General features: G+C 41.7%; 3 protein-coding genes and 2 non-coding genes across 8 annotated transcripts in view; 2 read left to right on the top strand and 3 right to left on the bottom strand.

The window, feature by feature from the left end:
- Nucleotides 1–19,707, top strand: part of osp (myosin phosphatase Rho interacting protein outspread) — a 102,264-nt gene extending 82,557 nt beyond the window's left edge. For 2 of the 4 annotated variants that reach the window (XM_018003615.2, XM_018003613.2), the window contains 9 exons: nt 8,331–8,396; nt 8,906–9,479; nt 14,778–17,548; nt 17,608–17,742; nt 17,810–17,949; nt 18,023–18,172; nt 18,238–18,349; nt 18,536–18,875; nt 19,282–19,707. In XM_018003615.2, the coding sequence (XP_017859104.1) occupies nt 8,331–8,396; nt 8,906–9,479; nt 14,778–17,548; nt 17,608–17,742; nt 17,810–17,949; nt 18,023–18,172; nt 18,238–18,349; nt 18,536–18,875; nt 19,282–19,520 (4,527 nt within the window). In that variant the 3' untranslated portion in view covers nt 19,521–19,707. Of the gene's footprint in view, nt 1–8,330; nt 8,397–8,533; nt 8,677–8,905; nt 9,480–14,777; nt 17,549–17,607; nt 17,743–17,809; nt 17,950–18,022; nt 18,173–18,237; nt 18,350–18,535; nt 18,876–19,281 lie in introns of those variants that run through there. The other 2 variants (XM_089465618.1, XM_018003618.2) reach the window with 2 other exon arrangements.
- LOC108611143 (alcohol dehydrogenase 2) lies at nt 1,637–2,745 on the bottom strand. The gene is made up of 3 exons (XM_018003623.2): nt 2,575–2,745; nt 2,116–2,520; nt 1,637–2,056 (listed from the first exon to the last, which is right to left on the bottom strand). Exons 1-3 carry the CDS (start codon nt 2,665–2,667, stop codon nt 1,790–1,792), a joined length of 765 nt encoding a protein of 254 aa, XP_017859112.1. The 5' UTR covers nt 2,668–2,745; the 3' UTR covers nt 1,637–1,789.
- LOC108611141 (alcohol dehydrogenase 2-like) lies at nt 3,868–21,470 on the bottom strand. The gene is made up of 4 exons (XM_018003621.2): nt 21,170–21,470; nt 4,809–4,913; nt 4,347–4,751; nt 3,868–4,279 (listed from the first exon to the last, which is right to left on the bottom strand). Exons 1-4 carry the CDS (start codon nt 21,359–21,361, stop codon nt 4,013–4,015), a joined length of 969 nt encoding a protein of 322 aa, XP_017859110.1. The 5' UTR covers nt 21,362–21,470; the 3' UTR covers nt 3,868–4,012.
- On the bottom strand, nt 20,529–20,600 carry TRNAP-AGG (transfer RNA proline (anticodon AGG)). Its single transcript has one exon. It is a non-coding gene; the product is annotated as a tRNA-Pro (tRNA).
- TRNAP-AGG (transfer RNA proline (anticodon AGG)) lies at nt 20,810–20,881 on the top strand. The gene has a single exon. It is a non-coding gene; the product is annotated as a tRNA-Pro (tRNA).
- Nucleotides 21,471–21,654: the final 184 nt, after the last annotated feature.

Below are 21,654 nucleotides of genomic sequence, written 5' to 3'. Positions count from 1 at the left end.
AATAAGATAAACTTGTACTGCCTATGGTATCCACGAGTATGCAAGCCAAATTTCTAGCTCTCTAGCTCTTATATCTTCTGAGATCGGCTTGCTCATACAGACGGACGGAAGGACGGACGGACAGACGGACAGGGCTATATCGACTCAGCTCGTTACGCTGATCAAGAATATATGTATATACTTTATGGGATCTGCGATGATTTCTTCTGCCTGTTACATATTTTTCACAAAACCATTATAAACTGATTTCCCATTTTCAATGGGTTCAAGGTATAAAAAATCTAGTAACTTAGCTATCCCATTAGTTAGCTTTAAATCTATGGAAAATATAAGTATTTCACGCAAACTAACTGTAAATTTGTATTAAAGAACTTATCACCATTTTCCACGCCCTCACATAATATTTATAGTATTAAAATTTCTTTTTTAAATTAGAAAAAGTCACGCCCCTAAAGGGGAGTACATATTTTGTTTCTGTATCAATAAAAACGCTTCACACCAACTCAATCAATTTTATGCCTATACCCTCAGAACGTAATATGATATGAATTTATCTATGCCACGCCCCCTTATTCGGCTAATGAAGGCTGTCTACATATGCCAAATGCCAATTTTTTGCCTCAGTAGTGTTAAAAATATTAAAACATAATTTTATTAAAATTTGTATAAATGTTATAGAGTCTTTGATTTATAGATTTTACCTGTAACTCCCGTACCAAATATATACAGTTTTACATATCAGGCCTCAACTAGTATTTCCCGATTTGATGCAATCAAAGTGAACATATTGAGAAAATTTGAGTAGCTTATTAGTTAGATGGGGATCTCTACGAGTATATATTTAAACTTCTCTAGCTTCAAGCATGTCGAACGAATAAAAAGCCCGACAGACGGACAGCAAACTATATGAGACGTGAATGACTCTAACTAGAAGACAACAAATAAGGGCTACAATTGAGATATTCATAAAATTAATAAATAATTCATTTATAAATTAAATTCTTCCCGCTGGCTACAGATCTTTTATCTAGCCTACCCTCAAGCTGCTGCTGCTATGCACTTAGAGCTTAGTTATTCAGATATAGTCGCACATGCATATAATCGATTACCCGTAAGTCTATTTTGGAAACCAGTTTTCAGTTTGTATAGAATAAGCTATTCATATACGGGCAAAGCCATAGCAATAGGCGGCACCGCAAACTAGGTTATACTATAGCAACTATTTCTTCGTTTACTGAACATTTCAATCATTTGACGTACGTAAATTGATTGCACGAATTAAAAAACTGGACATTTTGTACACCTAAAAATCTAATTTAAAACTATTATTTAAAAGTAACTGTATATATAAAGATGACAGCTATTGTGATCCCAAGTGCATAAATATATATAAAAATAGAACAAATTGATCTTGTAAATTTGGAAGTTTAGACTACTGTACAGGTATTATATCATATGATATAAATATTTTTATATTTATATTTTTCAAAAATGGATAAAGCTAATCTTAGTTTGATTTTATTTTACTCCTTAAACTGGATATTGCTAAAAAGGCAGTCGGTTCTTAAAAAAAAAATATATATTTTTAACAACTTCTCAGTTACCAAACGCCTATTCCTGTTACCCAATTGAGATATTTGTTTTCCCAATTTTATAAAATATGCTTGTGTATTTATTGCATTAGAATGATTTGAATAATTTTTGTTTTCAGCCTTATGTGACGATTATTTTTAAATTTTGTTGAGTCGGGTGAATCGAATTTCAATTAGCCGTAATCGTCTTGAACAGCTTAGATATGCGAATCCCAGTGCTTGGTCCATTCAATGGCTTCCAGGGTACCCAAGTCCAGTTTCCAGATGGCGCCATTCTGGTTGGCTTCAATAGCCTTGACAAAGTTCTGGGCGCACTGCAGAGTTGTCTGAGTGGGATGCTCCAGAAGCAGCTCGGCCACACGAGGCTCCACATCCAGCCACGAGTTGAACTTGTGGACCAGAGTTGTCTTCGTGATGCCAGGGTTAATGGAGTAGGCAGTCACGCCGGTAATGGGCGCCAGTCTCTATATAGACAGATTACTTTAGTCACAGCACCCGTCTTATTAATTAGTTTTTCACTTACGGCCAGAGAGTTGGTGAAGCTGAGAGCAGCTGCCTTGGATGCGGAGTACACAGGCACCTGGTAGATGGCATTGAAGCCAGTTACCGAGCAGATATTGGCAATGACACCGCCTGGGCCGCCCTTGCGCTTGTCCCAGAAGGACATGATGGCCGTGGTGGTGTTCACTGTGCCTGTGAAGTTCACCGCAATAGTACGCTCGATCTGGTAGTCGTCCAGGATGCCAGCTCCATTGATGAGCAGATCGACTGTCTTCAGCTTGTCGAAGATTGTCTTCAATAGCTTTGTAGTCTCTGCTACCGAGACGGTGACATCATAGGGATAGAACGTAACGGTCACCTTGGGGTTGAGTGCCTTCAGCTCGGCAATAGCAGCTGGGTTCTCAATGCGATCAAGGATTACCAAGTTCTAAGGAGAACGTCATGCTGTATTTGAGGCTCGATTATGCAAACCCTCACTTACCTTCGGTCCGCTCTTGACAATCTCGCGACTGGTGTCGAATCCAATGCCACCGAGTCCAGCGACGAAGATGATGTTCTTGTTAGCGATTGCCATTTCTATGGAGCTGCTCTCTAGCTGTTCACCTGTTCAAGCGAAAAGTGAATTGCGAATACGTCCAGCTAGCCCAGTGCCCAGTATTTATAACTGCACTACACTGCCACGCTGCCGGTCGTATTGCAAGCAAATCTCTCAGTTGGCTTATCAATAACGCTGACCGCGAAGCTGACGTTGGCGTCGACTTAGACGCCAGCTCGGGCAGAGCTGTTGGCGTTTTGTTTTGATTCAATGCTTTTTGGTTCTTTTTTCTCCAAAGTCAAAGCGAATCATGCCGGTTTTACGTATTCCATGTGCTTTATTTAGACTCGGAGCATTTTTTGGTTTTATTTTGCCCTTGTCTAAACGCTCGTGTCTTCGCGTGTTTGCGTTTATGTGTAGAAATCTTAAATTAAATTCTACATTCTACGCAGCTACGCAGAGACACATCATGCGCCGCCTCCCTGAACTAATTTATTTATAATACAACTAGAATTAGAAATGAGATGCTCCCAACTGTGCTGTACCCTGTGATCTACTTTACATTATAATGCAATTCGTAAAACTTTTTTATCGAAATAAATATATATTTTCTTCCATATCAAGTAACCAATTGCATATAAATAGTATCAATACTCTGAGTTGTTAAATACTGAGCAAAAAGCTAAACAATATATGAATATTATACTGAACAAAAAGCTAAAGAATATATGAATTAAATAGATGGGTTTGATCTACTGTATCAGAGTGAATATTATAGAGTAAATGAGGAGATAATGCAGGAAACCAGTTTTCAATTAGTTTTGAATAAGAGTATAGCTATATAACCGGCGTCTTAAACCAGGGTATACTTCTGCAACTATTTTCTTATTTTATTAACTTTGCAAATGCTTAAGAAAGTGAATTATCATATGACGCAAATAATACTAAAGACTTTATATTCAAAACGATGGCAGTTCTGTTCTATGTTTAGATTCTATTTCGCATATATTATTTAGAGCTAACTGATTGGATGCATGGAGGTTGCAGCATACACGAAGATTGAGCTTATCACAGAACTAAAAAAATCATAAAGATTTTATTTATAAAAGTTGAAAAACAGGAAATTTACATAGGTATTTTTAGGAATCATATCATATTAATGAAAACAAAATTCTATTCCGACGCAGCATACACCATGTGCAAAATGTTTATACCCGATTGAGATATTAGACTTTGCAATTTCATAAATTAAGTGAGTATATTTGTTTCACTAGAAAAATATCTAATCTGTTTTTAGCCTTATACTTAAACTTAAAATTTAGTTGACTTTTGGTGAATCTGGTCTGTCGGCTACACAAACTTCTGGGTTTCGAGACTTGAACAATTAAATGTGGGAATCCCAGTGCTTGGTCCACTTGATGGCTTCCAGGGTACCCAAGTCCAGTTTCCAGATGGCGCCATTCTTATTTTCTTTGATCGCTTTCACAAAGCTCTTGGCGCACTGCTTAGTCGTCTGAGTGGGATGCGCCAGAAGCAACTGGGCCACACAAGGCTCCACATCCAGCCACGAGTTGAACTTGTTGACCAGAGTTGTCTTCGTGATGCCAGGGTTGATGGAGTAGGCAGTTACGCCAGTAACCGGAGTCAGTCTCTATATTGGGGAATGAAATTTGGACAATCGTTGCACACTGTATTAAGTCGATAGACTCATCACTTACAGCCAGCGACATGGTGAAGCTGAGGGCAGCTGCCTTGGAGGCACAATAGACGGGCACCTGGTAGATCGAATTGAAGCCAGTCACCGAGCAGATGTTCGCAATGACACCGCCTGGGCCACCCTGGCGCTTGTCCCAGAAGGGCATGATGGCCGTGGTGGTATTCACTGTGCCTGTAAAGTTCACTGCAATGGTTTGTTCGATTTCGTGATCGTCTAGGATGCCAGCTCCATTGATGAGTAAGTCGACTGTCTTCAGCTTGTCGAAGATTGTCTTCATCAGCTTTACGGACTCCTCTAATGGAACGGTTACATCATAGGGATGGAAAGTTACTTTTGTTTTTGGGTTCATGCCACTTAGTTCTTTAATAGCCTCTGGCTTCTCAAGTCGATCAAGGATAACCAGGTTCTATGGAACGATTGAAATTTGTATTGAAAGATCTATCATGCAGACACACAGCCTTACCTTTGGTCCGCTCTTGACAATCTCCCGACTGGTGTCCATTCCAATGCAACCCAGGCCGGCGACGAAAATGATATTCTTGCCGGCGATTGCATCTTTGCCGCCGCCCTGTGCAGGGTAAAAGTGAAATGCATGTTAGGATTACGAATAGTCCTACTATTTTCCCGTTATTGATAATCGTACTGTCACGCTGCCGGTATTACCGGAAAATCTTTTCAATAACGCCGGCAGCGTAGTCGACGTTGACGTTGACGTTACCGTCGACATCGACGCCGACTTAGACGCCAACTCGGGCAGCGCCTTAAATAGTTACATATCCAGGTCTTTAAGTCGTGGAGGCGGTGGATGTCGAGGTCGATGTCTAAGTAATGAAATGCTCTGCTGTAAATATGGGAGAACAAATAGGCGATATGCAGCAGTACAGAGCGATACACACATACACATAAGCACACATATACATACACATATATGGAAACATCGAGCACAGTGTGCGATAGTTGAGTGAAGAGAGGGAGAACGCAGTTTGCAGTTCGCAGCTAGCATGGAGAGGAGATTTAACCTTCACTGAATGTCAAAGCAATCGACGTAGTCAAGAACTTTGTTATTTTTGTTGTGGTCGCAAATTGAGCATCAGCTGATTTGCATCTAGTGAGTAGCGCGTCGCTAAAAAGGGGCGTGGCCACTGAAAAAATTATCATGCTGGAGCCAACAAGTACTTAACACGTAGCCCATGCCAGAAATAGCCAATCCCACATAATTTACGAAACATTTCTTAAGTGGAATGTCAACAATTCGTTCATACGACATTCATGCTCCGACTATATATCATATTAATTAAGTCTATTTACTGTAAGCATACACTCTATATATATGATGTATATGGACCACTTGAGCAGTTCTGTATTTACATTCACGTCTAATTATATACACATTCTGGTTAGACATGTTTTTGTTGTCTTAGCCGCAAGCCGCAATTAGTTGCGATTTATGCAGATCTCTAGTATACAGAAAACTTTTACCCGAAATGGGCTTCCCTCGATTGTTGCGTGGGGGTATTTGAACATTTATTGTGTACATAGAAAATATTAATATATTCCACGTTAAGGGCTGGGCTCTAATCGACGTTGATGAGCATGCGAATTATCATGTAAACACATATTTTCATATGATGAGTTGTATATGATAAAGAGCTCTAAGTATTTAGAAATAAAAAACCCTGGGACCGGCGATTAAACAAAAATCGTCAGCCAAGCTCAATTGTTCTTAAAGCCACTCAAACCTTGTCTATCTATTTACACAAAATGAATATACCCCATCATGGGCTACGAGTTCTAGGTATAAGAAAAATAAATTTATCTAGTTATCTGGCAGATTGCCAAGCACACGTGTCGGTGGCATATGTTGCTCAGAGTTTACTTAGTCAACTAGGGATTTTTCCAACATTAAACGAGGTGAAAGTAGTCTTCCTAAGCAGCCTTAAGTCCGTCATAAAAATTCTATTTGCTTTCTTTATGACCTTTACAGAATTGTCTGTCATCGTGTTGTAACAAAATCTATAATTAATTGATTATAGATGATCTTTGAATGACCGTTTAACTAATTGGGAGAATGTGTTGCCACAGTGCAGACCCTTAAGCACTGCGAACGTCTGCTGATAGGGTGTCGTCTCTTATCAGGCAAGCACAAGTCCGGCCTATCAGTTGAGTAAATTTCACTATCAGTCGAGCTCTATTTTTATGTTTTATGTGTGTTACCTAGCAGTCTAGGCCTGCGAGAGATACTAACCCATTATTTCACTATACACTTTGAAAAAATATAGCTTAAGTTGTATGAACAAGCCCTTACAATGCATTTATTTTTTTCTAGATTATTCTCTTTACATTCTAAATAGGCACAATTTTATTTATTTTAGGGGAAAATTTATATTTTCAGTAGATTTGAATTTTGTGTAGGGTAAGGACTGCTAATTATATTACTGTCAATATATATTTGTAACTATATATACTAAGTATAATTCACACAAAAATATAATAAAATAAAAATATGTGTGGTTTGTTAATAGTATCAATGTATAACAAGCATATGTAATGTGCATGCATATACATACATGAATCAGTTCAGCTGCATAAGTTCTTGATTTGATCTTGCTTATCACAAGCCTGTCGGATCAATCAATTATCTCTGTTATACAATTATTATATTATTAATTATATTGCTAGATGTATGAATGAATCAGTCAATGACCTCATTATTATAAAATATTTTTATGAAAATTTATCGCTGCTTTTATTTCGTTTGTCCCTGTCAGCCTATGTTAAAGTCTGTCAACCAATCAATCTGTCAGCAGTCAATCATTCAATCAGATCACCTCGGTCAGCTGCCGAGAAAAGTAGGTTTACAAATAATTATCTAAAAAAAGAACAGGGCAAAATAAATGATGATCATCTATTTCAAGAACTTTCTATCAATGAAAAACTTTCGATTTATAGTTTGAATTTCGCTCTGAGCTGAACTGAACTGATAGCAATAGCTGACAAATAACTTATAGACACTCTCGCATAGTTATCTATACGAAATGAATTTTGAATAAGAGACCAACTAAACCGAAGTTGCTGCTCCGCATGTGTGCCTGGCCACACCTTATCCACAATTTAGCACAATAGCTATCTGTGCAGTTAATGGGCGAAGCGGGCAACTTTAATAAAAGTGTAATAAACTGTTGAGCCTCGCACATGGGATGCAACATTTCAACGTCATCGCTGCTGAGGCCTGGGCTTAATTTGCTTTGACTTTTAGCAATTTACATAAATATCAGCCCCACAATAAATATCACCAGGGCCAGTCCTCGAGCACTGGGTCTGCGGGTAGATGTAACCAGTATACAGTATCCAGTATCCCAGGCTGTGCATTTGTTATGATTTCTGCATTCATCTGCGCCAAGCAACAATAACAATCAGAACCTGTATATAGATGCAATGCCATTGCATGGGCTAGTCATTTTTTTTTTCTTTTTTTTTTTTTTTTTGTAAGGATGATGACGGCAACTGGAGCTGAGGCGAGGCGACATATGAAAGAATTATGATTCCTTCGTCTAAAAAAAAAAAAAGGGGGCGTAGCAGTCACATCCAATGACAATAATTTACCATCACCACCTCTCGTAGGCAGACGAAAGCCCGAAAATGCTAAAATTCTAAAATGGTAATGATCTGACAAGGCACGAGCCACACGGCCAATAGTCTGATATGTAAATATATCACCGAAACAAATATGGGAATGCCGTTCTCTAGTGTGTGTTGATTCATTCGAGAGCCTCTCAGTGTATCGTCAACTGAGAACCAGACTCAACAGGGTGTTGATTAGCAATTAAGAGATTAGGCTAATATTGAGCTCATATTATATTCATATATTATTTTATTTATTTTTACTTTCAGCGTGTAGAATGGGGGGCTGATTCTTATTAAATTACCGACTCTTGATGAGTTAAATAACAGATTAAAATAATCTTTCTTTTTTTGCCTTTTACAGCGTTGGCAAAGACGATGGTTTGTCCTCTACGATGATGGGGAGCTTACTTATTCAGTGGATGATTATGTGAGTATATTTTGTATATTATACTGTTTAGACTATGCCTAGATTAAGTTTCACATATTCATATATTGCCAGTCAGTCAGTCATCCAGCTGATAAAGCTGTGATTTCAGCTCTCAGAACTGTCGATTTTGACGAGAAGCTCTGCGGTAATAGGTGTTGCCCTACAACGCTTACAGTTTTCATTATAAGATTGCTTCTCTAATAACATGGGAAGTTACCTATAGGCAGTAATGGGCTGAGTTCTACAATTCAAAGAGAAAGTCCACTATATATGATATCCCGTAAATATATATAATATAACCCATATATACTATATCTTCCTAATGTTTCAAACTGGCATTAGAGTCATAGAGAATCTTCACAAAGGTTATTGATATGATACATATGATACATATATGCGAAAGAGTTATTCCACAGAATATTGTGGTATACCTGACCCTAATATCTCTAGAAAGGATTACAGTTAAAAAAGAAATTCTATCTAAACTCCATTCCCTTTCTATTTTGCAGCCCGAGACGATACCACAGGCCTGCATCGATATGACCAAAGTGCTCGAAGTAAGCAGCGCCGAGGAGGTTACCGGCCATCCAAACTCCATTGCCATAACGGCGCAGGATCGCGTCACCTTTGTGAAGGGCATCAGCCCGGACGAGTCGCAGTGGTGGCTCAATATACTGACAGCCTTTCCCAAATCAAAGAGCCGGCACAAGCGCAGCACCACGCTGCCGGGCGGCCAGATCAGTTGTCTGCGTCAGTCCTCGAACGTGGACATGGCGATCAAGTTGGGCAACCGCCATAGCTCCTATCACAAGGATACCCTAACGTCTTCCCAATCGGCCGGCAATCTGCTGTGTAATCTCGAGGACAGCAGCTCCACGAATAACGTTGGCCTAACAGTCAGTGCGATGGCCAATGATGATGCCGACGATGGCGTCGAGACGGGTGAGGATGAGGAGGACGAAGACGAGAATCAGGAGCGACAGGTGTCAACGTCGAGGAAAACAAAAGCAACATCTCCATCCAACTGCCATGGCGGACAGGATGAGAACAATCGCAATGCGGGCAATGAAATCACAAATCGTGGTAAGCTCTATTTAAAAATGAATGAATGCGAATCAATATCATCATATCATATCAAATATTGTTAGACAACCCTAGTTAAAATATTGTTAGCCGATATAGAACCCTATGTCAACTTGAATTTGACATTGTACTTGGAATCCTTGTTTACTCTATATCTTTTAGAAGTTGAAAATTCAAGAGCTCAGCAGTTAAACTGAACTAATCCAAATTAAGAAATTCTTACGCTAATCTAGTAAACAGAAATGGAGCCTTAAGCCTAGAATAGTCAACCTGAATTCGTTTTTTGTGCATAATATATTTCATAAATTGAAAATAAAAATCAGAAGTCAAATCTAGTTAACGGATGGAAATGAAGTGGTCTTTGAACTATAATATATCTTAAAATTTTTAAAATTAAAATCAGAAATGTATAGGAAAATTTATTAATTAATATTTAACTATATTATAGATGTGGCTAGAGCCCCTCATTTTACGAAGTTAAGGCAAAATCAAGAATTTATTTATAATTCTATTCTAGAAAAAAAGACAGAGAAGAGAGAAGAATTATAGGCCTACGTCAATCCTAATTCGAATTTGTCTTACACTAAATGTATTTCAATACAGATTTCTACTTTATTTTGCAAACACTAAAGCTTCAAGTTTGAACCGGTTCGAATCAGAATTGTCTTGCCTTGCTCAGTAAAAATTTGATTTGTAGCGAATTTAAAGTAACTGAACGACCACTGGTCAGCGCCTTAAGTACTCCCCATTTACTGTCAGACTTGATAAAGAAGAGGCTTTCGTATACATCATTCATATATGTAGGTATGCGCCCAGACATATATTACAACGATGATAAAGTGACTTTTACTTTTCGCCTCAAAGCATTTATTTGCACAATCTGTTTTATGATTGTGATTTTATGCCCCCATCCCCCGCCCGTCCTCCTATCGGGGCATTTTGTAGTTGTGGTTTGTTTTATTTTTGCTGTTGCTGCTTTTGCTTTTGCTTTTCTTCGCTGCCCTCTTTGTATCGGCTGCTATAATTTTTATGATCATTTATGGCTTGCAGCAATCAAAATTATCAGGCACAGACATAGGCCGGACCAGGCCGGGCCAGACAGACGCTGAGCTGGAAGGGTAGGGCAGAGAGGGGGAGGGCGATGCGTCGCCTCGTTGCAACGGTTGCGTAGAGCCATGCCAAGGCGAGGGGGGTTCCTTTGGGGGCGGTGCGTGCAGCTAGTTAAAGACCCGGCTACGAAATTAACCTTGAATTCACACAGTAACAACAACAATGCGAGTCCAGCAACTGCCAACTGGCCACCTTCTCCCCCAGCAGCTGCCTACTTAATGGTAGGCTTCATAAATTTTGCTTTAGATCCAAAGCAGGCGCACACAATGCCCAAATGGTCCCTGCCCTTGTGCTCAGAGATCTGAGCTCTGGACCTCTGGAGGTCTACTACTACCTAAGCTCTCGACTCGGCTCGGCTCGGCTCGGAGCTAACTCGCTGGGCCCGAGTCCAGGTAATTGCAGTTACTGTGAATGTTCCCACATCCATTGCTGCAGGATACTTGTTCATGGAAAAATGATATTCACGCTCAAATTATAGTGTATTCAGATCGTTGTTCTCTGTCGTTGTCTTCTCGTTACTTCAACCGAAAACCAAAAGCAAAAAGAAAACAGAAACGCACACACCACATTAGCTCTGCTGCTGCGTAGGTTTCCTGCCGTTACTTGAATTCTCGAGTGATCTTCTAGGACGACTTGGCACATACAACAAATCCTCATATTTTCTGCTGATAAATTGCGAGCTCAGTTGAGTCGTTCGAGAACTGACGTGGCATATGCCACAACTGAACTTTACAAAATAAAAAGCAGAGTTCGCCTGGCTTAAGTTCTGCAGTAACTGGACTCAGAGCTTAACTAAAATAAATCAGGTAGATAAACAATCTCAAACATTTTTATCAATTCATCAACCATATAAATGGCAAAATTCTGGTCGATCAGCAGCGTATTGTGCAGTCGGTTAGACTTTAGTCCTCAACGTTATTTATATACTTAACGGTCGTCTAGGTACTCATATTCCTTCTCTTTTTCCAAATAGGCAGCCTATGTTTTCATAAGTACCTTGGGGTATCTCCCAGTCGAGACCTCTCAAATAGAGCACACTAACTTGTTTTTCCTACGCCTGTGATGGCGTTGTTGGGGTCTGCTCCATGGACAGACAGACCGCCCGCCCTGCACAGAGAGTCGCAGAAAGAAGAAATGTGTGCTCAGGCTCCGGCTGTAGCCAGTGTGTTGTTATGCGGTGTACGTGGTGGGGCCTTTAATGGGCGAGTTTCACGGCAGTTGCCACAAAGTGAATAATTACAGTGCAAATAAATCTTGCAGTCAAAGAATGGACCACAGATTAAATGGGCTAGTCGTCGCTTGAGCGAACATTGCTAAATTATGCATTGCAAATTATGCATCCAAAGGTGACGAAACACAACTTTAGCTGGACTAGTTTGGTGCTAGTTTGGTGCTTGTTGTTGGGGCTAGCCAAACAAATTTGAATGTGAAGTATGTATTGATTTTGATTTGGAATTGGATGTGAATTGAAATATAAAGCCTGAGAACAGAATACAAATCATATAGATAAAACTTTACAATGATCTTTTTTAATAGGAACTCAAGACAGATCCGCTTTATGTCTTCAGCCAGCTACAGCAATAAGATATGTTAGCTAAAGACAGCAGCTTCCTTATATCGTACCGCAATCTATAACAGAGAGAGTAGAAGATATAGACGACGTAGGGAAGGGCTAATGCATATATGAAATACAATTTAAGAGGGATAGGAGAGACCCAGCCAGCCAGCCAGCAATAACCAATCAATATTCATGAGAGAGTACGAGCTCTCGAGCACATTTAGTTGGACGTAGTAGTAGAGCTCGCTCGTGCTCGAGTAGTCTCTATGCGGCGTCGCAGACGGTTAGAAATTATTCAAAGTCATGGCGGCATAGGAGCAGGAGGAGTGCCTTGGGCTGTCAGCCTAGTTGGCTCGGCTTATTTTTATTGCCCAAAAGAAGCGAAGAGGCGAACACGGGCAAATGAACTTCCAATTTGATTATTAATTATGCCAAGGCGGAGTCTGAGCTGGTTTACTTCTGCATGACTGAGTGGACTAAATTGCTGAACTAATTAATCAAACGTGTTTAATTAAAGAATGTTAACCAAGTGATTATTCTTATTTTTTATTATTTACAAGCTTCAATTGAATTGCAGAATGGGGAAATCTGTAAATTGAATGAATGAAGCTGCAGTTGTTGACTAACTCTGAATAGGACATTTCTGATTTAGTTATAGCTTAGAGATGGAGGGTAAATAAATTATATTTATGCCTGTTATTAATAAGATGCAGCTGCTGAATTATGCAATTATTATTGGTATTTTAATAAGCTTTAACATTACATACTTTAACATTATCGTATGTTGTTTTTGGTCTGCTGAGCATCCGAAAATAATTATTGAGGTTCACCGTTCCTGTGCTCCCAGCACATGTATGTTGATCTATTGAATAGATGGAGCTTGGGCACACTCACTAGAGTCAATTTCAGACACAGTTAAGTGCAAAACGAAGAAAGTAATGAAAAGAGTAAAATCGATATTCGATTAAATTTTAAGTAGAGAATGAAACCCGAAATTGAGCTAGATATATTGTTTGTATAGGAAATTACCATATATAATATGAAATTACCATATATTAATGAATCAAAAGATATAGGGTTACCCAGTTGGGTTCATCGAATATGGACAGGCCTCTACAAGTGAATCAAAAGTACTTACTAAATTCAATTTATATTTAAATTTGCATTATGCATAGGAAATTTCAGAGAATCCCTTCCTTAGAATATCTCTTTATAGCCTGATTAAATCTTTTATTTAGTACAAATGTAAAGTCAGCTAGGTTAATATGAATGCCTGCCTGAATTTAGTGGCGCACATAGGCACTGTAAGCATTATAAATTCAATTGCTGGCTTGCATAGCTCCAACGCCTGTCGAGCTGAGCCTAATCAACGGCAACACCGTCCGTCCTCTCGTAGTCGCCGTCTCTGCTTGGCAACTGTGGCCGACAAGTCGGCCAATTAAAGACATGCCCCACCATTTAGCACAGTAACCTTGAACCTGCTTGTTGAGTCAGTCCGTCTCGAGCAGAGGTAACCGTCGCGAAGCTGGCAACATGATCCAACCGAGGCTGACTAACTTAGCTTGGCTGCCTCAGCCTCAGCCTCAGCCAACAAGTTCAGAGTGAAAGAAGTCGGCTTTTCGTAGTGGTTGCTGTTGTTTTTTGTTATTTCCCTTATTTCTTATACGTTGTGTTGCCCACAACTTAATAATCAAGATAAACGCGGACTGCTTCGATTGGCCAAAAAGTTAGCTAAGAGTTCAACCTGTTCGACTGACCGAATTGATGCACACTTAAGCGCAGACTTTGCTGGTTAAATCCATTAAAAATATTTAAAAAGAGAAAAAAGGTGCGCAGCCTGGTCGGAAATTTGTGTTATTATCATAAAAATTCCGCAACAGGTCCAGCCAGCCAAGCCCAAGGGCACTTCTAAATATATATAAAGGGCACTTCTAAATATATATATAAATATATATATATATATATATATTGTAATCATATATATTTATGGGACAACTCGGCGGCAATGCCTCTCGGCCGATAGTGCCCCGATGGATCGTTGACTCGTTTGGGTGTTAATAAAATTATGGCACTACTACCACTACCACACCGCAACGACTCGTCACTCTCTCACAGGTTTCCTTTTCCTCGGCGAAAACTTGTTCGCCTTATCGCGCATCTCAGCCACGAAAGGGATCCTCTTACCATTCCACTCGTTTTAATAATTTTATTATGTTTGCACACAAATAACTTAGCGCTGCTCCGCGGTTTATGGCTTTCGGTTGGCTGATAACATTTCTGCGAGTATGGAATCCCTGAGCAAGCACTGACACTGATACGCTTAGACTCTAGAAAATAGTTGGTCCTATTCATATTTCAATGCGCCTAATGAAAGCGTTTGCTCAATTTGACAGCTTGAGGGAGTGAGAGCTCAAAATAATATTACTTGAGAGTCTCTAGATTGCGCCCAGTGCCGGTTCACCCCCCTCAGCAGGGCCTTAGGCAACCATCAATTTAGGGCCCCATTTTTTTACGTCCGTTCCCTTCTTTTTTCGATTTTAAAAGACTTTCATTTTCGGTGGTCCCTAAAGTCGAGGGCCCCAAGCAACTGTCTATAATCAATTCACTAATTCGTAACGATCTCTTTGCAGTTTCCCAGCCCACTGGCTGTTTGCTGATCGAGGACATTCGACGAGATGAGAAGTCCATCAAGGATATTGCCAATACGATAACGAACCTTAGTCAACAGCAGAACAAGCGCTGGTCGACGGCTGTCAACAATGCGCTTAACAATCATCACTACCCGTACCAGACGTCGCGCGACGAGACCGACTTCCAGGTGACGAGCTCCGGTAAAGGCGAGCAAACGACTGGCAATCTGAGACCAAAGTCATTACCACTGGCGGCCAACTCAACGCCAGCCATTGTGTCCGCAATAGTCAAGAAGATACCAACGGTGCTGGTATCCCAACAACAACAGCAGCAACAACAACAGCAACAGCAGCAACAACAGCAGCAGCAGCAACAATCGAAACAGCAAGTGGAGAGCGCCAAGAGTGGAAAGGCCGGCAGCCGATTGCAGCTGCAGCTGAAGCCCGCTAAGCATTATCAGCACGAGCGAGGCGATCCCGATGGCGGCTGTAATCTGGATGAGCTGTGCGCCAACTATCTGGCCAAATCGGACGAGCTGAGGCCCCTGAGCAAGTCCAGCAAGTGCACAGTCTCCGGCAAATCGTCGTCGGCCAAGAGCTTAAAGGAGTCCCTCAATGCCAAAAAGGGCTGGCTCATGAAGCTGGACAACCGCACGGGCGAGTGGAGCAAGCACTGGTTCACCCTCAGTGGTGCGGCGCTCTTCTACTACAGAGATCCGCTGTGCGAGGAGAGGGGCGTGCTCGATGGTGTCCTGGATGTGAACAGCCTGTCGAACGTCGTCGAGGAGCCCAGCGTGAGCAAGCAGCACGCCTTTCAGCTGATCACCTGGGACAAGCAGCGTCTGTTCCTGGCCGGACTCTCGCCCAGCTCGCGCAACACTTGGCTGGCGGCACTGCGCAGTGCAGCGGGTCTGCCCCAGCTGCTGGAGACCACGGCGACAACGGTGTCGCCCACGGCAATGAAGCCGAGCGACATTGAGCAGGACTTCATGAAGGCGCAACTGCAGACAAATCCACTCGGCTCTAGTCCGGCCACGCCGGGAACACCGGCAAATGCGCCGCATTTCTCCTCGGACGAGGAGTACCGCACCGCCTCGGAGGGCGGGCGGCGCGACAGCCTCGACTGGGGCTCGCCGCTCTCACCCTCTCCGCCCGTTCTGCGCAGCTGCCTGCGCAATCGCAGCCTGGCTAGTCTCCACAAGCGCAGCCGCAGCTCCCCGCCCAGCTCGCGTCGCAGCACCGTCGACAGTGTGGCCAGCGATGAGCTGCCGCTGATGGCAGTGCCCGAAGAGATGCGGCCAGACCGTGATCGTGATCGTGATCGGGAGCTGAAGCAACAATGCGAAACGCTGCGTACAGAGGCGAAGCTGCGGGAGGCACGCATGTCCGAGCTGCTCTCGACGCTGCAGCGCACGGAGCAGGAGCTGACGGCGCGACTGCAGGAGCAGCAACAGCAGCTGAATGCCGAGCTGAACAGCGCCAAGCAGAGCGCAGCGGAGCTTGTGCACGGTCTGAGCGTGCAGCTGACGGAGAGCCAATGCAAGATCAAACAGCTGGAGGATCGACTGGCGCAGGGCATCGAGGAGAACGAAAGTCTATATAAGCGACTGCGTGAGCTCCAGGCGGGCAACAGTCAGGTGGCCAGCCTGAGCAATCTGCAGCGTCACAAAATGAAGCGCATGGACTCCCTGAGCGACCTGACCACGATTAGCGACATCGATCCCTATTGCCTGCAGCGGGATTCGCTGGCCGAGGAATACAACGAGCTGCGCAGTCGGTTCGAGAAGGCTGTCAACGAGATTCGCGCCATGAAGCGTGAACTGAAGCAGTCCCAGAATCAATACGATGCCCTCGAGCTGATCCAGACAGCGCTGCAGCAGAAGCTGGAGCGCAGCCAGATGGAGGATGGGGCCCAGCTGCAATTAATGGCCGCTCGCATTCAGGACTTGACGATCAAGTATAGCACCTCGGAGCGGCAGGTGCGTGCGCTGAAGCAGAAGCTGGCCAAATCGGAGCGACGGCGCTCGCTCTCGCTGAAGGGCAAGGAGCAGCTGGAGCTGAAGCTGAGCGAGCTGCAGCGCGAGACCGTGGAGCGCCAGTCGACGCCCAGCTCAAACCCAAGCACCGAGTCTAGCAGCGAGTCCAGCAGTCAGTCATCGCCCCTGAATGCCCATCTGCTGCAGCGACTCCACAGTCTGGAGCATGTCCTGCTCAGCAGCAAGGAGCGACTCGAGCAGAGTGTGACCCAATTGCAGCATTTGCGTGCGGGCCATCGCAGTCGTCGCTCGGTGTCGCCACTGAACGAGCGAAAGGACGGACTGAGGCAACTGGAGCGCGCTCTAACCGAGACCTGTGTGCTGGTCAGCGAACAAATGGAATTGTCGTGCCTGCAGGACTCCTGCCATAAGTGCTGTGAGCTGCGGCAGCGCATCGATAAGCTGACAGCACTCCACCAGCAGACCGAAACGGATCTGCAGCGCAGCGAGCAGCTGCTGGAGCAGCGTGAGAGCGAATTGGCAGCCGCCCTGGAGAAGTGCGTCAGCCAGGAGCAGGAGCAGCAGCTGCTGCTGAAGCAGCGCAATGAACTAAGCGACGAACTGGGCCAGCAGCAGGAGCGCTGCAAGCGCATGGAGAAACGTCTCGATCTGCTAGAGAAGGAGCACGGCAAGCAGCTGGAGTGCCTCAGGGAGGTGTATAGCCACGAGCATGCCAATGCCCCAGACGAGCTCAGCTTCCGCAAGCGCTATCAGACGGAAATCGAACAGCTAAGGGTAGGTCTATCCATAATCATATATCAATATACCACCAATGCACTCATCTATCCCTACAGACACTATGCGAGAAGGGGCTCAGTGCCATGGAGTCATCGCATCGTCGACTTATTTGCGATATGGAGGAGAAGCACAAGCAGGAAATTGAGCGTCTGCTGGCGGAGAAGGAAACAGCGTTAGCTGAGGAAACGCAGGTTCGTATTAACAAGTCCATTCGGTTTCTATGGGGATCTTAACACAACCCTCCTGCTATAATTTCAGGCAACTCTAGCTGCTCTGGATGCTATGCGCAAGGCCCATCAGAGCGAGGTGCAACGCGAGGTGGCACGCTTCAAAGCCGAGTTCCTGCGCCAGGTGCAGCGCGGGGAGCACATACGCGGAGATGGCGCCAAGCTGAAGGAGTAAGTGCCCACAGTGAAAGAAACGTAGCGAGTGTTTCACATTTCAATAATGCCATTCGTAAACTCTTTGCAGGGAGGAGCTCGACGAGCTGCGCATGGAGATTCTGTCATTCTCTGAAAAGTATTCCATAAAATGTGTGGAAAATGCTGCGCTGGAGGAGAAGCTGCACCAGGCCAATGGCAAGTTGCGGCACTTCCAGCAAATGCAGCAACTGGAGCTGAGGTAAACTATCCACACCCTTTGAATTATCAGACGAATTTCAATCGATATTTCATTTTCATTTACAGAAATCGACAATTCCGCGCCCATTTGGCCTCAGAGGATCCGGGCAGCGATGTGCACTTTGTGCAGGGCCTGACCACGGGATCGAAGGAGGACGCTGCCTGCCAGGACAGTGAGGTAGATAGCTCTGCTTGTTTATATTTGAATATTGATTGTCTGTAGTCCTAAGACTCTATGTATAAAATATCTGTGACTAACACCTAAACTAAAGAAATACCAAAAACTAATACACTTTGTTACCATCTTCCGCAACACAAAAACAAAAACCAAACAATAAAAAAAAAAAAAAAAAAAAAAAAAAAGCCTGATCAGAGCCCACCACAAATAATGGTTGATACAGACACAACAAGAATCACATCCACAACAACAACAACAACAACAAGTACAACAACAACAGCTACAACAACAGCATCTCTAGACCCAGACACAGACCCCGTAACGGCATCGAGAGAGCCCGATAAAATGGAGCAAAACCAGTTTGTGATACCCTCCCATAAGCTCAGTCGTTGCCAAACGTCGTCTGCCACAAACATTTCTGATTCGGGCAACGATATCGATAACGCTGACATTGAGCTAGCCTATGAGCCGTGCTACAAGCCCTACGATATATTTGCCATCTATCAGAATCGTTTATGTTTTCAAGGTAAACGAATTGCATTTCACTTTCCTATCACGCTGATCTGAGCACCGCCGTACAACAAATCTCTAATTCTCTAAATCTCTACCCACTGTCCATAACGTATTTCACTGTGGTCCTCTATCTATCTACATATTCTTCTCCACTATTAGCTAGCCTACACAGCAGCGATAAATGTATGTGTTGTCTATTCTATTATCGGGTGTGGAGTGTAAAAGCATTTCTTTTTGTCCATAAGATAATCTACACGTTGTTTTCCACTAACACACACACACACAAACACGCACACACACGCACACACATTCAAGCACACATACACATGATTTTTACATGTAAAGATTCATTCGAATTGCCTTAAGCCAAATAATATTCATGAATTTTTTATTTTATCTCTTGCTTTGTTCTATTAAAGGTCTGAAAGGCAACTCGACGTTTGGAAAGAATTTACGAAAGTCCACTGCTAAAACAACATCACCAGCATCATCGACGACAGCTTCAGCAACAGCAACAGCAACGGCAACTGCTAATAATATTAACCTGCCCAATTCAGAGGGATCAAGTCACAAACGAACGTATAAAACGGCAGCCGTCATTAACATACAGCAACAGCACAACCCTGACAATGAATTACAACAGGAAAAAGCACAATGAACAACAATGAACTAATGAAACGCTAAAGCTATTGAATTGAATGGAAACCCAAACCCATAACCAAGAGCGAACAAGAACAACAACAAAACCAGTGGAACAACCAAAGAATAATTAGTGCTAATAATAAATAAATTATTTTATATATTTAACATGTAAAAAAAAAAAAAGGAAAAAAAAAAACAACAAACTTAAACCAAATGCAAAATCGAATGGAAATACATAAATATGAAGTTGGCTAACAAAGATGATGTTGGTGATGTTGCTGCAGATTCTCTTAACCAGGAGCGATTAGGAGAACGAGATTGAGTTACACTAACAACGACTGTTCGCCCCCCTCCGCCATTAGCTGGAAGGGACGCTGAGCAATGGAAAAACTAATCACAATAATACACACAACAACCAACAACAACAACAACAAGATCATCGTAAACTAGCTACTGGCTGGTTTATTAATTATTGGCTAAAATCGGATTTTCTTTGTTGACGAAAACATTTTATGTATTTATCAGCTATTTTATTATTGTATTGTATCTGTAACATTTATCCAAACTTTCTATGTCCATTAAATGTGTCATTTACTTATGTGTAGTGTTTAGGCCAAATTGAAAAGAAAACTAAAATAAACCGATAACAGCAGTTAAACCATAAATATGCTCAACTATTATATGTAGATGGCATTGTCAGTAGTTTGTTAGGTTTTGTCTTTAATCTACAATCAAAATTGTTTTGCATTCATACATAGATGCATATTACACATATAAGCATATAACTGCATTATAAATATTAATAAATTAAACTCTATTTGTTCTGTTAACCATTGGTATTAATCAAATATTTACTACTGATGAAATTTTATTCGTACCACTTTGGTGGCAAACGCAAAATATATTATATTTTTTACAATTAAGTCGTTATTTGTGCAAAAATTTAAAAAAGTATAAATAATTGTTTATAGTTTCAAATAAAAAACAAAAATAAAAAATAAAATAAAAATGTGTTTTACTACTTGGGCTCGTCCGGGATTTGAACCCGGGACCTCCCGCACCCTAAGCGGAAATCATACCCCTAGACCAACGAGCCAGTTGAAGCGATCTCGCCAAAAAAGCTATTTGAGTATGAGAAAACGAATAACCGGTATTTTTAGAAAAAGACGACTATATGCAACCAAATTAATAAAGTGACACTGTTTTAAATCACTTTTATTTATTGTTACCTTTAAATTCGGCCTTTTTTTAGTAAAAACGCTAATACGATATAAATAAATTTTGGGCGGTCAACGATATACAACAGGCTCGTTGGTCTAGGGGTATGATTTCCGCTTAGGGTGCGGGAGGTCCCGGGTTCAAATCCCGGACGAGCCCAATGCGCGGATATATGTTACTTTTTAATTAAAATGAAGATATATAATATTGCTATTAAGGGAATGAAAAATTAATATCGGATTAGATGAAAATAAATATTAACGATTGAGAGTTATATGAATTCCGCAGAAGTATTTAGTCACTTCCTAATGCAACTTTTGGACAATATCAGGGAATAGGGAAATCATATCCTAACTTATTTGCCTTTTTTTTTTCAAAAAATTATATGTGTTTGAAATATGAATTAACTTTTGAAAGCCATGCCATTTATAATAATTAAACACTTACCTTTTTCTGGTCCTTAAAATCTGTGTTGTTTGATTTTAACCGTTTGAGCAAGGATATCTTCCAAACATGGTCGCCATCTGTTGACTTACGCTTAGAATTGGACAGACTGTGTGGCTTACTACTGGATACTTTGGAAACGTATCTGGGTGTACACGCTATTCCATGCTTCAGCAATTCAGGAAAATATTTCATTTTAGCTAAAATTTAAAAATTTGTTTTTAAAATTTTGAAAATTTAAAATAATAGTCGTCTGGCTACGCAAAACACAACTGACGAATCATCTACAAATGTACATAGACTGAATTGAATTGAACAGGAAATCAAAAGGTAGAGAGACCAAAATAAAACTTTATTCTGAGTGTCTTTATTAGATGCTCTGACTAATAATTTTAATGTCATAAAACTAATTCTCTTCTGCCGCATACTTAATTACACCTATTAATAATTAAAAAAAAAATATATAAAAAATTTAAAATAATATATTA

The sequence above is a fragment of the Drosophila arizonae genome, chromosome 3 (genome assembly GCF_054131065.1).
Source record: "Drosophila arizonae isolate 15081-1271.41 chromosome 3, UAZ_ARI_1.0, whole genome shotgun sequence".
Classification (NCBI taxonomy): domain Eukaryota; kingdom Metazoa; phylum Arthropoda; class Insecta; order Diptera; family Drosophilidae; genus Drosophila; species Drosophila arizonae.
This window is presented reverse-complemented; position numbering and strand designations above follow the sequence as displayed.

Excerpts from the sequence above, each read along its gene's own strand:
- LOC108611141 (XM_018003621.2), bottom strand. The coding sequence starts at position 21,361 with ATGAAATATTTTCCTGAATTGCTGAAGCATGGAATAGCGTGTACACCC. Across the intron at positions 4,914-21,169 it reads ATTTTAAGGACCAGAAAAAG|GGCGGCGGCAAAGATGCAAT; the intron begins GTAAGTGTTTAA and ends TACCCTGCACAG. Across the intron at positions 4,752-4,808 it reads TTGTCAAGAGCGGACCAAAG|AACCTGGTTATCCTTGATCG; the intron begins GTAAGGCTGTGT and ends ATCGTTCCATAG.
- LOC108611143 (XM_018003623.2), bottom strand. The coding sequence starts at position 2,667 with ATGGCAATCGCTAACAAGAACATCATCTTCGTCGCTGGACTCGGTGGC. Across the intron at positions 2,521-2,574 it reads TTGTCAAGAGCGGACCGAAG|AACTTGGTAATCCTTGATCG; the intron begins GTAAGTGAGGGT and ends CGTTCTCCTTAG. Across the intron at positions 2,057-2,115 it reads GCTTCACCAACTCTCTGGCC|AGACTGGCGCCCATTACCGG; the intron begins GTAAGTGAAAAA and ends CTGTCTATATAG.